The sequence below is a fragment of the Hibiscus syriacus genome, unplaced genomic scaffold (genome assembly GCF_006381635.1).
Source record: "Hibiscus syriacus cultivar Baekdansim isolate YM2019G1 unplaced genomic scaffold, ASM638163v2 tig00117056_pilon, whole genome shotgun sequence".
NCBI lineage: Eukaryota > Viridiplantae > Streptophyta > Magnoliopsida > Malvales > Malvaceae > Hibiscus > Hibiscus syriacus.
The window spans coordinates 2,013,867-2,030,404 of record NW_024063539.1 but is presented as its reverse complement, the minus strand read 5'-3'; the positions used below and the strand labels follow the sequence as shown (position 1 = coordinate 2,030,404).

Below are 16,538 nucleotides of genomic sequence, written 5' to 3'. Positions count from 1 at the left end.
ATAAATTCGATTCCTTTCATAAAATCTTGTGTCCATCCTCGGTCTTGTTGCTTGATTGGTGAAATTGAAGGAAAAGTCAAAAACATACTACATTTGGAATGTAACTAGAGACGTCTAATAGGACGATTTTGGTATGAGTGGGGTTATTGGAAGGCATTATACAAGCCGTCGTTCTAGGGGACGAGGTTGCTCAAGCTAAACGACATGGAAGCCTGTGAAGTAGGAACATTAAGAAAACTAATAAAGCTAGAGATTGATGGAATAGTGTAGGATAAAAGAATGGGTTATGAAAGTGAAATCATGTTGGTTTTAGTATCCGATTTGTTCAAGAGAATGAAATCTAAGGGTAGGAGGAATAGTAACTAAAAGAAGGGGACAACAGATGGTGGGAAGGTTAAGAAGTTGGAGCATATTGTGTTATATAGTATAGTTTTATACTAATCTCCATTTAATTGATAAAATATATATATTTGTGAGATTGTACAAATATGTTATTTGAATATATTAAAATATAAACTATACTAATATATAAAAGCACTGAATATATATATATTTTTTAGATAATGTTGATTAACATGCTACAAAAACTGAAGTAGGCTTGCCTTTGATTTCCGCAAAAAAGAGAATACACAAAACAGTGGCAATGACATTATAATGGCCTGCCACCAATGTGACTTTGACCTGAAAATGCTTCCCGCCACCACATTTAATCAAACTATTTACAGCACCAAACACATCCACTCCAATGTGAGAGATGAGGCCACGCCATTTGCGTCGCTCTCATCCATACAACTCTACTTGCAGCATTGCCGTCAACGTCAGATTATACCACATAAAAAAATAGGCTGTTGTTATACAAGTAATATAATAGCTGATAGGAGTGAAAGTGGCCATTGCCATTGCGCAATTTTAACACCTGCTGAGGCTGCCAAGGGAAAGGATATCAGCATTCATGCACAAAAATTCTGGAATAAAGTTCAAGCCAAACTCTAATCGGCAAAAGTGTTTGAATAATGCATTTGAAAAAAATTCTTTATATAGTGCAGTCGAACAATTATTTGCTTATGTCGGGTGAATGCTACAGTGACCACCATAGGTCTCCAGGAGCACACGGCGACCTATGGAGCTGCAACAACGAGGGAAAAGAGAAGATTTGCTGCAACAGAAGAGGCTTTGTCGCAAGGATCACTTGGCTACCTATGGAACACTTGGCGACCAATGAGGTTACTGTAGCAAACACCCCAGTTCAATAAATAATTTGAGTAGAGCCCTAAATAGGGAATTTTTTTTCCAACGCCCTACATGGGCAAGGAAGCCAACTCTAATCATATACAATCAATGTAAGAGAATGCAGGCACGGAAACCAACCACTACAGTGATTATTAAACTTCTAGAAATGATCATAGAAGTTCGACAAATCAAGAAAATAGCCTAACATGCATACAAATATTAATTAAGCTGACCACATAATTCTGATGAACTAACTGTGATATGATTTATTTTTCAAAAAAAAAAAACTGATATGATTTATGATAATAATCTTAACTGATGTGCAGGCTTTGCAGCACTGAGATGTAAAAAATGTAGCTTTAAATATTCATAAAGCTTGATTCACTCACATAAAGAAGCGGATGCTGATGGTGAAACAGAGGGTGTTCTGTCAGGATCCTCTTTATTTGACTTACTCTTTGATGGAGGCTGAACATGAGTAAAAACTACATTTGGAAGTGGACTTGAAGTGGGAACCAAATGGGGGATGGCTCCGTGTTTAGGCTTGGGTGCCAATGCCGGTGGGTTTACATTTGGTGAGGCAGCACAATGGTGAGGAGAAATTTTGGGTGCAACAACAGGGGCAAAATTAGAGTTCGGTCCAGTTTTCCCCTTGGTCCTTTTATTCCTGTGCCAGCCTCCTGGAGGATTTGCCTCATAATTCCGTGGAGATCCGGTAGGAATTCTCTCAGGGGAAGGTGAATAGTCTTCAGGCGCAGGTGCACCTTTCTCTGTTGATGTAGCAGGTGAAATTGCAGGAGCTAGATTAGCACTATGGTCGTGGTGATGGTGATGGTGATGGTGGTGGTGGTGATGGTGATGGTGGTGATGATGATGGTTGTGATGGTGGTGGTGGTGATTGTATTGAGGCTGAGGCAAGGGGGCAGGAGACGGGGACCCCGAGTTTGAACCTCCATGACCTCCAAGAGAATGTTGCAAAATGGATGAAAGACGAACTTGCTTAACCCTACCAAATACAGTGTGGTTCAGGCCAAGGTTTCTTGAATGAGAGCCTGTGATGGTTTGAGCTAGTTGCTTCAATCTTGGCGTTGATGGACTCCCCACAGCCAGTAGAACAGATGACTGAACAATTGTGGGGGAGGTAACTGTGGACCCTTTGGAATTCGACAACCTAATATACAAGTTCTGAAATTCACAAAATAAAACCATTAGAGTCTGCACTGCAGATCCTATAGCAAACAAATCTAATATGGCATATAACATTCTTTGAATCTTTTCTCCAAAAAATCTAAAGCACTAAAACTCAAAAGAAAGAAAGATAAATAGCAAATCAAAATCAAGAGAAAAATAAATACTGTCAAACCTCGTATGTGGCTAGATGCAATCCAGCCTTCAGCTGACTCGTCATTGCATCAAAATTTTCTAGTACTTGAAAAATAGAGAAATTCAAGGTAAAGTTGAATGGGATTTGCACATTCTGTAGAAGAAATGCACTTTGTGGGGGAATTATAGTAATTCCTCCAGGGAACTTTTGCACCTCAAATAAGGATGGATCCCCAAACAAGGACTTAGTCAATCGCAGAGGTGGTTCACCTACAACCAATGATTCAAATGAAGCCCTTATCAAACTTAGTGCAGTCGAAGAAATCTTTGAATATCCTACATCAGGATCAACCCCAAACACAACCCTTGTCATGTTCGATCCACTTAAAGGCTCGAGAGCTAAGATAACCACCTGGTTCAAAAAACTAATCAGTATCTATAAATAGTATGAAGTACATATGTAGTAGCAAAAGGGGTCAAAGTATATACTTTGCTAGTGGGAAAGCCTATCTCGTCAAAAATATCATTTTCAAGCTGCAAGAAATTGTCTCTCAACAAGGACACCGGCTTCTCAACATTAAAGCTTGCTATTATATGATGACCTGGACAAGTAAAGATTTGTCAGTATAAAAATTTGAACCGAATATTGTTGCAATGAAAACCTGACATCATGCTCACAAATATAGTCCGTTTATCATGATTCTAAATTCAATTATCCCAATCCAACCCCACAGAAAAGATAAAATTCTCAATCTTATTGGCCATCTCCGGTAGATCACGACACAAACAATCATGACAACTACCAAAATGAATGCAAAGGCGTGGGGAAAAATTGATATAACCATCGAACCATAAAAAGGGAATTAGGAATTTCCAGTCTACAAAAATTTTCGTAAGCTATAATGGAACGGAACCTAAGTTATTTCTTCAGCAAGCAATAATGGAACAGAACCTATGTTATTTCTACCGAATGCTCATCTTCTTCTTCCTAGGTTTTCACCTCGAGTAATTCATGGAGAACCCAACCACATCGTATCAACCCATTCTCCTACTCCCACTCGCTCATTCCTATCCCAAATCAGACTCGATGACAAAAATTTACTGCTAGCCAAATCCATTATAATATTGTGTGGTGGCCTCTACTTGATCAAAGGGAATCTCCTCTACATGGACAAGTTCATTCAAGTTGTGCGTCCGAGTTTGTACATATCTTAATTCTATTATTTCAGATCCAGTTATGTTATGGCATTTTCGCCTTGGTCCAAATTTTGATTATCTTTGTAATTCGTCATTCATTTATTAATAAAAAAAACTCAAGTCTTTTTCCTCTGAAATTTGTCATAATGCCAAACATACTCTTTCCTAGCATCAAATACACCCCATACCATTCTTTTTCCATAATATATAGTGAGTCACTGACATTAAGGAACCTTCAATTATCAAAAATATATAATTGAGCCGCATACCTTATAAATAGAATATCTAGTTGGGTGTTAAAAGTTTAGAAACCTTCGGAAGTCCTAAAATTTCTTCACGTTAAGTCTTTTTCTTTTTGACTTTTCCTTTAAAATTTTTGGTTACATCACCCTTGTTCATATTTACCAACATTGTCACACCAAACCCTTAAAATGTGTGTTCCTAAGATATTCATCTAATCAGAAAAAGTTACAAATGCTACTCTTCTGTCGTTCAAAAATTATACAACTCCATGGATGTCACCTTTTTTGAGTATCAGTCCTATTTTTCCAAAACTGTAATTCAGGGAGAGTATTCAACAGAATTTCAGCTTTAGGAGTCTGTTCAAAGATGCGCAGTATCATAGAATTTAATCCTTTTTTCTTCCGATAATAGATAGTAATACTGACTCTAGAGATTTTATGCATATTAGTTCATCACCGACTTATTTAAACATTTTACCAATTTCCTTTACAAAATGATCGATATAGATAACTACAGCGTAAGTAAACCATTTCTTCATAAGAACCAAATAAACCTACTAAAGTGATTCTATACATGAAAACCCAATTTTAAACACATCAGCATCACGGAGATCTAGCTTAGTAGCTATCATATTCAGATAGATGTTATCCTAACTTATGTTCTACCTTCATCCCTTTTCTAACAAGAAGCATCATCTGGCAATGGCATTATTTGCCACAACACAACAACCATGACCATTTTCTGGTTCAACAAGGCAGTTTGGTTTTTTTCTTCAAAATTATAATATAGCTAATAATTAACAGAAGAGCATTTAGCTTCATGTTAATATCTTCAATACAAAAATAAGAGATCAAAATTGTAAATCTCAATAATAAAATATAAAATTTTGAAGAAAAAATATAGAATACAGATTTTTCACTACTCCGATCCTTTAACAGTTTAACCAGTTTTGAACAGTTCAACTATATCCTGATTTTACATACCCACCAGACCGGATTGGCCTCCAGTTCCCAATTTAATCAACCGAACCAGTCAATCTGATCCAGTTTTTATGTCTTGGTAAATACAACGTTGTGAACCAATTTTGTAGTCTCTTAAGGATTGCAAATATATATATATATATATATATGCATTGCTTTTCATGCTTTTGTCCAAGGTTGAGTGAAACTAAAGCCATTTTAGGAATTGATAACTTGATATTAACATTACTTATTAAATAAGGCTTCTTCTTAAATTTTGAGCAATGTCTAGCAATTTTTTATACAATATCTTATCATGCAATTTCACTTTTTTCGTAATTCACCAAAAAGATTTAATTTTTTCATTGTGATAATCGTTTAAGTAGATTATTACTTTCAGTCTTCAAATTGTTATTTTTGGCGCTCAGTAAATTTATGTTGTTATCATACAACAAAAGGTTCACCTCCATCACCAAAAGCTTAATAAAATAAAATAAATAAACCTTGTAAACTCTTTCTAATAAATAAATAAAATAAATGAACCAGAATGTTACACCAAAAGCTCATTAATAAATATTAATTGACTGAGATTCAGTTGCACAATTAGATTATTTCCATTTCTTATGTATATAAATGGCGATTATTAAAAAATATAAGGAAATTGCAAAGGGTTTCAAAATATTTCTCCTGACGAGTCAAAAGGAGGAAGAAATATTATAGCAAAACAACTGAATTACGTTTTGGAAAATAATCTTCGATTCCCCCAACAAAGTATGATATAATTAAGTGGAGAAACGGTGAAACGCTAAATTTGGAATAACTTAAACAACACTAGTTTCATGAAAAATTTAAACATTTAAAAAGATAATATTAATAAACAAATGTCCTAATTTTCAGAAAGTGACAAAAGCAATGAGTTCACAAATTAATTTTATCTTATTTTATTGCTTATATGTAAGACTAAAGCGGAAATCAGGGGAACATGAATAGAAAACATGAAACAAAGCTAATGCAGCCGTAAAAGAAAAACAAAAAAACAAGAAATTAATCACTCACTTTATTCCAGATCCATGCATAAATCTATGAAGGAAACAAATTAAAGAGAGAACGAACCTTTGAACCTGGAGTCAAGATCCAGATCAGATTGATCCGAACGATTAAGAAACGGGGGCAACCAAAATAAAGCGGAAAGGAAGAGGGCAAGAGAAAAGAGTATGACGAGGAAGCACCGAAGGCCAAACAGGGATCGTGTGGATCCACAGGCAGCAAATCTGGAGCTTAAGCTGGAAATTGAAGCGGCGGTGGCGGCAGATTCCCCCGGTACCTCACTGTTGACACTTGAACTCAACCTTTGTTCTTCCTCAAGTTTCCCCATAATGCAGCATCCGCTTCAGGCGGCATTTCCTTGCTCATTATCTGCTTCTGATTTTGATTTTACTGCTCCCATTTTTTGGTCCTTCAATCACCACCCAACAACACACGTTTTACACATTTCTTTTTCCTATTTTGTTAGGGAGCAGCCGAAGTTTGGCTTTGTTTTCACTATTTTAATATATATATATATATATATATATATATATATTATTTACAGTAAAAGACAAGAAAATATGTGTAGGGTTTGAGGATAAAGGAGAAAAGAGTGAAGCAGCTCTATCTCCGCATTGACAACTGAGGTCTTAAAAAAACAGAGGAAATAAATAAATACTTAGGGTAAACTATAAGCTTAGTATCTAAATTATTAATTTTATTCTGTTATGGTATATAAATTTTTTTTTCTTCTGAAAATCATATTTAACATTTAGTTTAGATTTTATTTTAGTAAATAAAATGTTGTTATTCTTTGAGGTCCTGGATTTGAGCACCAGAAATATTAAGGTTATAAGCGTTTAATGTCATATGACTGTGAGTTATCTTTAAATAGATAATACATTGTATCCCAAATTAATAAAAAATATTGTTAAAAACTTAACTATTATGTTGATGTGTCACTATAAGATAATGCCACTGAAAAATATATCATGTCAGTAATTCTGTTAATTTTCTAAAAACGAGATATTAAATTAAAATTTAAATTAAACGTTAAATATGATTTTAAAAAAATAAAGTTTAAGTACCAAAATAGAATAAAAATAATAATTTAAATATTAAACAGTAGTTAATTCAAATATTTAATTAAAATTAAAAAAAGGAGGAAGACACGGGCTCGGTGCTCACTTTTTCCTCTTTTCATTCTAACTTTCTAGCATCTTATATGGATTGTTAATTGGTATATTATAGTTCAAAAATAAAAATATTATAAGTAATTTTAAAATGATAGCATAGGTTTCTTTTATTAAATATAACTTTATAAATTTAATTAGTTACGTTTTAGATTATTTCCACACACATTTATATAATAATAATTTCTTAAGTTTAAGAAATAGTTGCAATGTGTCACGATCGGGGGAGAAGGGAGAAGAAACGAAGGACGCGAAGAAGAAATTAGGGAAAGTGGAAGTCAAGGGTTAGGGATTGATAGTGAATTGGGGATGAATTACCTGATAAGTGATCACGTGATGAGCACGAGGAAGTCAATTACCCAACAAGAGAGCTGAAGTCCACAAACATATCAGCTAGCCCATTTAGTGGCCAAATACCTGAGGAAATAACAGAACGGTTATTCAAGGACAATATCTGGCATTTAGTTAGATTCTGTGGTACATTGTAAACAAATAATACAATAATGTGTAAAGAAAAAATCAGACATATTTTGAATGAATTCAGATTTCTTTCATCTCTATTATATTGCTTTTTCTCTTCTTTTCTTCTTCTCTATTTCCCTAATCTATCTAAGTCATTACAATTGGTATTCAGAGCCACAACTCCTGGCAAAGCAGTGGTTGCATCCTCTATTTTTTTTTTTTGCGATTCAACAGCAGATTAAAGACTTATCAAAGCTAGTGAAGCAAGATCAGTACCTGGAGACAAGGATTGCAATGAACAAGGGTCGTTTGCAGCAGATTCTAAAGGACTTGTCAGGAAGGACAGATGATAAGGAACCACTAAGCCCGGATACTGAGCAAATTCATGGAGGGAAAAAATGGGTCAGCTTTCACTTGGTGAGTCTAAACCCTTCTTTACTCCTAAAAAATATCATCAGTGACAATAAAAGAAACATATGATGTTTCGCAAGTGTTTGATAAAATGTCAGCAAGAGTATATCATGTGGTATTCCCATCCATCACCGGTTCCATGAAGGTTGATTCACGGCTGCAGCAGAAACAAACCATAGAAGATGACAAGGCTGTTATAAGGGCTGAGTTAAATTTTGAACAGGGACATCAACATCAAAATCAAATAAAGATTTCAGATGCACTAAGAAAGAGAATTTCCACTTACTATGATACATGATGGAGGAGAAACCATCATCAATTGAGAAAGATGTCTAAAGATCTAACAGAGGAGCTTCAAGGTTTAAACAAAGATAAGATAGGTTGGAAATTCAACAAGCAGAAAGCAATAAAGAAGCAAACTGCACTTGAGCTTGATGTAAAAGATTTAGAAGAGATGATGTCTGGCAACATGCAAGCCAAAGATGATGCAATCAAACAATTTTGAATGATGCATAATGAAATACAGGAGTCAACAGAGCTTAACAGGATTAAACCGCTCTATGACAACCAATTAAAAAAGGAGGAGAATATAACAAAAGGGATCATGGAGCGTGAAAAACAACTTAGCATCCTCTATCAGAAACAAGGTCATGCTATTGAATTTTCTAGTAAAGTTGCTCATGATAAATGGCTTCAAAAGGAAATTGAGGATTTGGAAAAAGTGCTTTATTCAAATTCATCGCAGGAAAAAAAGCTTCAGGAGGAAATTTTTGGGCTTAATGAGGAGTTGGAACGCTTGGATAATTCTATTGAAAGACGCAAAGCTGAAATCAAAGAATTAGAATCTTCAATTTCCAAGTCTCGGTTTAATGCTCAGAAAACAGAAAGAGATAAACTGCAGGATCAAAGGAAGTCCTTATGGGAGAAAGAAAGTAATCTTTCTGCTGAAATTGATAAGCTGAAATCAGAAGTTGAGAAAGCAGAGAAGAGCCTTGGTTATGCAACTCCTGGAGATGTAAGAATGGGGTTGAATTCTATTAGGAAGATATGTAGAAAATATAATATAGATGGAGTGTTTGGTCCAATTATTGAGCTGCTTAATTGTGATGAGAAGTTTTTCACTGCAGTTGAAGTAACTGCTGGAAACAGTTTATTTCATGTGGTTGTTGAAACGGATGAGATATCAACTCAGATAATTCAACATCTTAATTCACTTAAAGGAGGGCGTGTTACTTTCATACCACTTAATCGCGTGAAGGCTCCACATGTTACATATCCACAAAGTTTTGATGTGATACCTCTGTTAAAGAAATTGAATTTTTTTCCAAATTTGGTCCAGCCTTTGTACATGTGTTTGGTAGAACGGTGATATGCCGAGACATAGATGTTGCTACAAGAGTTGCTCGAACTGATGGACTGGATTGCATAACTTTGGAAGGTGATCAAGTTAGTAAGAATGGTGGTATGACGGGGGATTGATTTTTTTTAAAGTACATACATATAGTTATGATATTTAGAGATGGCTACTCAGATCAGATTATCGAGGCCTTGTTAGAGATCATATTTCCTAGGTTTTCTAGAGATGTGCTTCCAAATGGTGATGTGAGAAGAGACTTGAATGATATTAGAGCAGAATGCATTGAATTTCATGCTTTGAACAAGTTTTCTTATTCAAAGCTTGATTCGAGGTTTGTTGGGATTAATCATGGTTTCAAGGAGCCAAATGATTTATCTTTAGAATCCGGGGCAACAAATCAAACTAGTACCAAGTGAGTGCTTTCATTGGCAAGGGCATTGCTCGAGAAATGTGAGTTTTGTATGCGAATTTTTTTCACAAAGACTGAACAAAATGGGATGCACATCCTTGTAAGGAATAAATTGTTTGATCCTTGGGGACAAGGATCATTTCAAGGGAAGGGGAATATCATAACTATATGGGAAGTCAACAAAGAAAGCAGAGAGGATATTTGACAGTTAGTGAAAGAAGAGTTAGAGAATGCAAGCAACAGAATGAAACAACATGCAGACAATCACAGGTTAGAAAGAGTATTTGCAGTTGGGGATACAGTTTACCTGAAGTTGCAACCTTATCGCCAGACTTCACTAGCCTTGAGAAAAAATTTAAAGTTAGTAGTAAAATATTATGGGCCTTACAAAATTACAGAGAAAATTGGAGAAGTTGCCTATCGTTTGAACTTACCAGAGACATCACGATTGCATCCAGTCTTTCATGTGAGTCTCTTTAAGAAACATATTGGAGATTCAGTAGTTTCTTCCATGGATCCTCCTGTCATGGATGAAGAAGATCAAATTCGAATCGAACCATATAAAGTTTTGGGCAGAAGAATAATTAATCGACAAAACACACTTGTGACTCAATTATTGGTGCGATGGACGAACCTCGACAAGACAAGCGATACATGAGAGGATTATACTGTCCTCAGAGGCCAGTTTTCAGGCTTTGATCCTTGGGGACAAGGATCATCTCCAGCGGCGGGTATTGTCACGATCGAGGGAGAAGGGAGAAGAAACGAAGGACTCGAAAAAGAAATTGGGGAAAGTGAAAGTCAAGGGTTAGGGATTGATAGTGAATTGGGGATGAATTACCTGATAAGTGATCACGTGAGGAGCATGGGGAAGTCAATTACCCAACAAGAGAGCTGAAGTCCACAAACAGACCAACTAGCCCATTTAGTGGCTAAATACCTAAGGAAATAACAGAACGATTATTCAAGGCCAACAGCTGGTATTTAGTTATATTTTGTGGTACATTGTAAACAAATAAAACAATAATGTGTAAAGAACAAATCAGGCATATTTTGAATGAATTCATATTTCTTTCATCTCTATTTTACTGCTTTCTCTCTGTTTTTCTTCTTCTCTATTTCCCTAATCTATCTAAGTCATGATCATGATTATGACTTAAGTACCAAAATAGATATGATTTTAAAAAATAAAGTTTAATTACCAAAATAGAATAAAAATAATAATTTAAATACTAAACAGTAGTTAATTCAAATATTTAATTAAAATTGAAAAAGGAGGAAGACACGGGCTCGGTGCTCATTTTTCCTCTTTTCATTCTAACTTTCTAGCATCTTATATGGATTATTAATTGGTATATTATCATTCAAAAATAAAAATATTATAAGTAATTTTAAAATGATAGCATAGGCTTCTTTTATTAAATATAACTTTATAAATTTAATTAGTTACGTTTTAGATTATTTACACACATATTTATATAATAATAATTTCTTAAGTTTAAGAAATAGTTGCAATGTGTCACGATCGGGGGAGAAGGGAGAAGAAACGAATGACGGGAAGAAGAAATTGGGGAAAGTGGAAGTCAATGGTTAGGGATTGATAGTGAATTGGGGATGAATTACCTGATAAGTGATCACGTGATGAGCACAGGGAAGTCAATTACCCAACAAGAGAGCTGAAGTCCACAAACAAATCAGCTAGCCCATTTAGTGGCCAAATACCTGAGGAAATAACATAACAGTTACTCAAGGACAACATCTGGTATTTAGTTAGATTCTGTTGTACATTGTAAACAAATAAAACAATAATGTGTAAAGAAAAAATCAGACATATTTTGAATGAATTCAGATTTCTTTAATCTCTATTATATTGCTTTCTCTCTGCTTTTCTTCTTCTCTATTTCCCTAATCTATCTAAGTCATTACAATTGGTATTCAGAGCCACAACTCCTGGCAAAGCAATGGTTGCATCCTCTATTTTTTCTGTGATTCAACAGCAGATTGAAGACTTATCAAAGCTAGTGAAGCACGATCTGTACCTGGAGACAAGGATTGCAATGAACAAGGGTTGTTTGGAGCAGATTCTAAAGGGCTTGTCAGGAAGGACATATGATAAGAAACCACTAAGCCCAGATACTGAGAAAATTCATGGAGGGGAAAAATGGGTCAGCTTTCACTTGGTGAGTCTAAACCCTTCTTTACTCCTAAAAAATATTATCAGTAACAATAAAAGAAACATATGATGTTTCGCTAGTGTTTGATAAAATGGCAGCAAGAGTAGATCATGTGGTATTCCCATCCATCACCAGTTCTATGAAGGTTGATTCACGGCTGTAGCAAAAACAAACCATAGAAGATGACAAGGCTGTTATGAGGGCTGAGTTAAATTTTTACCAGGGACATCAACATCAAAATCAAATGAAGATTTTAGATGCACTAAGAAAGAGAATTTACACTTACTATGATACATGATGGAGGAGAAACCATCATCAATTGAGAAAGATGTCTAAAGATCTAACAAAGGAGTTTCAAGGTTTAAACAAAGATAAGATAGGTTGGAAATTCAACAAGCAGAAGCAATAAAGAAGCAAACTGCACTTGAGCTTGATGTAAAAGATTTAGAAGAGATGATGTATGGCAACATACAAGCCAAAGATGATGCAATCAAACAATTTCGAATGCTGCAGAATGAAATACAAGAGTCAACAGAGCTTAACAGGATTAAACAGCTCTATGCCAACCAATTAAAAAAGGAGGAGAATATAACAAAAGGGATCATGGAGCGTGAAAAACAACTTAGCATCCTCTATCAGAAACAAGGTCATGCTATTCAATTTTCTAGTAAAGCTGCTCGTGATAAATGGCTTCAAAAGGAAATTGAGGATTTGGAAAAAGTGCTTTATTCAAATTCATCGCATGAGAAAAAGCTTCAGGAGGAAATATTTGGGCTTAATGAGGAGTTGGAACGCTTGGATAATTCTATTGAAAGATGCAAAGCTGAAATCAAAGAGTTAGAATCTTCAATTTCCAAGTCTCGGTTTAATTCTCAGAAAACAGAAAGAGATAAGCTGCAGGATCAAAGGAAGTCCTTATGGGAGAAAGAAAGTAATCTTTCTGCTGAAATTGATAAGCTGAAATCAGAAGTTGAGAAAGCAGAGAAGAGCCTTGATCATGCAACTCCTGGAGATGTAAGAAGGGGGTTGAATTCTATTAGGAAGATATGCAGAGAATATAATATAGATGGAGTTTTTGGTCCAATTATTGAGCTACTTAATTGTGATGAGAAGTTTTTCACTACAGTTGAAGTAATTGCTGGAAACAGTTTATTTCATGTGGTTGTTGAAACGGATGAGATATCAACTAAGAAAATTCAACATCTTAATTCACTGAAAGGAGGGCGTGTTACTTTCATACCACTTAACCGCGTGAAGGCTCCATATGTTACATATCCACAAAGTTTTGATGTTGTTGAGTTAATCGATTGACGGAATCGACCAAGAGGGGGTAAATTGGCAATTAAAAATTTGGTGGAAGCTTTTGCAGAAAATTGAAAGTAATTGCACAGCGATTTAGAGTGGTTCAACTTTCTCAACCAAAGTCTACGTCCACTACCTTAGCTATCCACACTAAGGATTTTCCAACAAATTCACTAATTTGTTCTTTCTTTTGAGGACAAAGAGTAACCTTACAACTCCCTCAAGAATTATACCCAAAATTCTTGAGCACACTCTTTTTCAAAGAGAAATACACAAATTTGTAAACTTACAAGGAAAACCTCACAAGGTAAGATGTTTGCACAATTCTAGAACAAGAAAAGAACACTCAAGAATAATTAAAAATGAGCACAAATGGTGTTTTTGAAAGCAAAATGAATATTGAAAGGAAAATTGGCTTGATTTGCACAAACTTGTGTTTGATGCTTTCTCTCTTGTTTCTCTATATTTCTTGTTGATCAAAAGCTTCAGAACTTGTTTAAATACTCCCTCAATTGATTCTGAACGTTGAGGATGATTAGTGGAGTCAATGGAGCCGTTTAAGTGTGAAAACCATTAATACAATAGCTTGAAGCGTGGGGGGAATCGGTACCCCTCATGGGGAATCGGTTCCCTAAGTGTAAAATTCAAATATTTCGACCATTAAACAGGGGGGAATCGATACCCCTGGGGGGAATCGATACCCCTGGGGGGAATCGGTTCCCTCCGAGCATTCTGTTTTTCTCGGAGCAAAACCATTCATGGGGGAATCGGTACCCCCTTGGGGGGGAATCGGTTCCCTCTGAGGAATCTGGAATTTTTGGCTTTGAAATGGTTCGAAATATTTTGTAAAATTATTTTGAAATTATTTTAAGTTTAAATCTTAATTTTACACTTGAGTAAGGATTAAAAATGACATTTGAAAGATTTGGAGTAATATTTTGATATTCGAATAATTATATCGAATATACTTAGAAAATCTTTTTGAAAAATCTTAAAATTCATTTATCTTAATTTGTTATATCGAAATATCAAAATGTTTTCAACAATCTCCCCCTTTTTTATATAACAAAACATTTTAGTAATTTTAAGATTTTGAAATCAAGTTTTGAAATTACTCCCCCTTACTCTAACACTTCTCCCCTTGAAAACACTTTAATATTTCTCCCCCTTTTTGTTAAATCAAAAAGACTTTTAAAACAAGGTTTTGAAATCATTTAGCCAATTGATGATAAATATATATAGCTTAAGCTGCTAAGATCACAATCAAGAGAAACGTTAGCCATTAGTTTCATAATTCAATATTCATAAATAATGTGAAATGACAAAAATTGGTCATAATGCAACTAATATGTAAATGATGCAAAAATAAACATTAAGCTCAAAATGAAAGTTAAAACCAAACCAAATATATAAGCATGTAAGTTCAAATATCCAATTATCCATCAAATTCAAACATCCAAAATAAAACAATCCATGAACATCAAAATGTTTCACAATTCAAAGTTTTGAGTTCGGGATGATAAATCCATTGGCCTGTTTCGTTATCCTTTTTCCATCTTGCTTTCTTCAAGGAAGTAAGATTGATTTGGTTTTGAAGAGGGATAGGAATATCAGAAGAGACCCTAAGACCGAGTTTGATAAACAAATTACTAAGGAGACAACCATAAACCAAGGTTTCTATATTCTTGGAAGGAATAGTTTTTATGGAAACTCACTAAAGATGATCTGTAGAAGATTAATCTTCTTTTTATGTTGGATACATTATATCTACCATATATCTATGTTTCTAAGGGAGGAGTACCTACCTCCGGATGGTCTAAACCACCAAGAGATCATATAATGAAGGAATCTATCACGATAAGTTCTTAGGGTACTCTCACTATCCTTAGACTTATAGGGTGAATCCACAGTCTCTTTTTCATTAAACCTGAGTTATCTAGTCCAAAATGGGTAGCGATTGTGCCGGAGTCTATAAAAATGAATTGTCCTAAAAGATAGGATCGAATTCTTATAATTTCATATCGGCACTCGTTTTGGACACATACCACATTGGAATAGAAAAATGCGGACTAATTGATGATAAATCAAAGGTTTGAGTTTAAAGAGTTTATCAAACTTCTAGGATTTAAGAGTAGGAAGATATTGGAAGTCCATATCTTCTATAGCTTGAATCGAAGGGAAACGTTCTTCCCGGATTTTGTATGACTCAAAATAAGTATGGTACCTATGATATAGATCTTGTCTACGACTAGGTACGTGAAACAAGAGTTCAGAATGGTCATATTTGGGTTATTTGGATTGGGTGGAGGAATAAGAGGTCGATTTTGACTTGAGCGACTAGACAATGTCCTAGGTCGTTTAGGATTTGACATGGTTTAAGAATCGGAATAGAATATGTAACCTGCAAATTTAAACATATTTATGCAATATAATCAAACCCAAACTCAAATGAGTCCTCAATATTTCAAGGTTCTCTAAACCGAATCCTAAAAGGCAATGTTTTGAAAAACTATTTGGAAAATAATGTTTGAAAATCATAATACGCATAGTTTTTATGAAAACAACATAATTGAATCAAAAACATCAATTAAAACAACAATTCTCAATTTTTTTATTTCGAAATTAAAAGATAATTTTGAAAAATTGAGTGTTTTTGACGAAATTGGTTGTAAAATCATCATATAACCAATGCCCGATGTAATGTTCATCTTAAAACTAATCAAAACTAGTCCTAAGTTCAAAAATCAATGAAATAGAGGATTTTGAAATATTACCCTGAAAATTTGGATTTTATGAGAATGTGATGTTGTTTGCAAGGATTAGAAGTTGAAGAAAGATCTAATTCCGACTTGTATTTGATGATTTTGGCAAAAATGGAGATTTAGAGAAAAAGAGAGGATGAACGACATTTAAGATAGAAGAGAGGGTTTTAAGAGAAAAAGTTTTGTTTAATAACCAGAACTCATGGGGGTATCGATTCCCTAAAAGAGGGAATTGGTTCCCATTCAAAGGGGGAATCGGTTCCCCTTCAAGGGGGTATCGATTCCCTCTGCCCTATAATTCAAAAATCTATATTTTAATCACTCAAAATGCTAAATCAATCTTCTCTAGTGGTATTGGCAACTCATATATCAAAAATTAATTATGTTCAATCAATCAAATTAATCCTTAAACTACATTTGAACATAAAGTTAATTTTTCATCAAGAATCATAAACTCCCCCTAACTAATAGCAATGAATGTAATCAGAAA

The 16,538-nt window shown here is 34.6% G+C and overlaps 1 protein-coding gene and 2 pseudogenes across 1 annotated transcript in view; 2 read left to right on the top strand and 1 right to left on the bottom strand.

The window, feature by feature from the left end:
• Window positions 1-528: 528 nt before the first annotated feature.
• LOC120198358 overlaps window positions 529-16,538 on the bottom strand; it is an 18,391-nt gene continuing 2,381 nt past the window's right edge. The window contains exons 3-7 of the mRNA XM_039199704.1: window positions 6,066-6,371; window positions 3,043-3,155; window positions 2,594-2,965; window positions 1,620-2,415; window positions 529-925 (exon numbers count right to left, since the gene is read on the bottom strand). Of these exons, the coding sequence (XP_039055635.1) occupies window positions 852-925; window positions 1,620-2,415; window positions 2,594-2,965; window positions 3,043-3,155; window positions 6,066-6,327 (1,617 nt within the window). The 5' untranslated portion in view covers window positions 6,328-6,371 and the 3' untranslated portion in view covers window positions 529-851. The remainder of the gene's footprint in view (window positions 926-1,619; window positions 2,416-2,593; window positions 2,966-3,042; window positions 3,156-6,065; window positions 6,372-16,538) is intronic.
• LOC120198153 lies at window positions 8,373-9,523 on the top strand (annotated as a pseudogene).
• The window catches only part of LOC120198150, a 19,480-nt pseudogene continuing 15,254 nt past the window's right edge, over window positions 12,313-16,538 (top strand).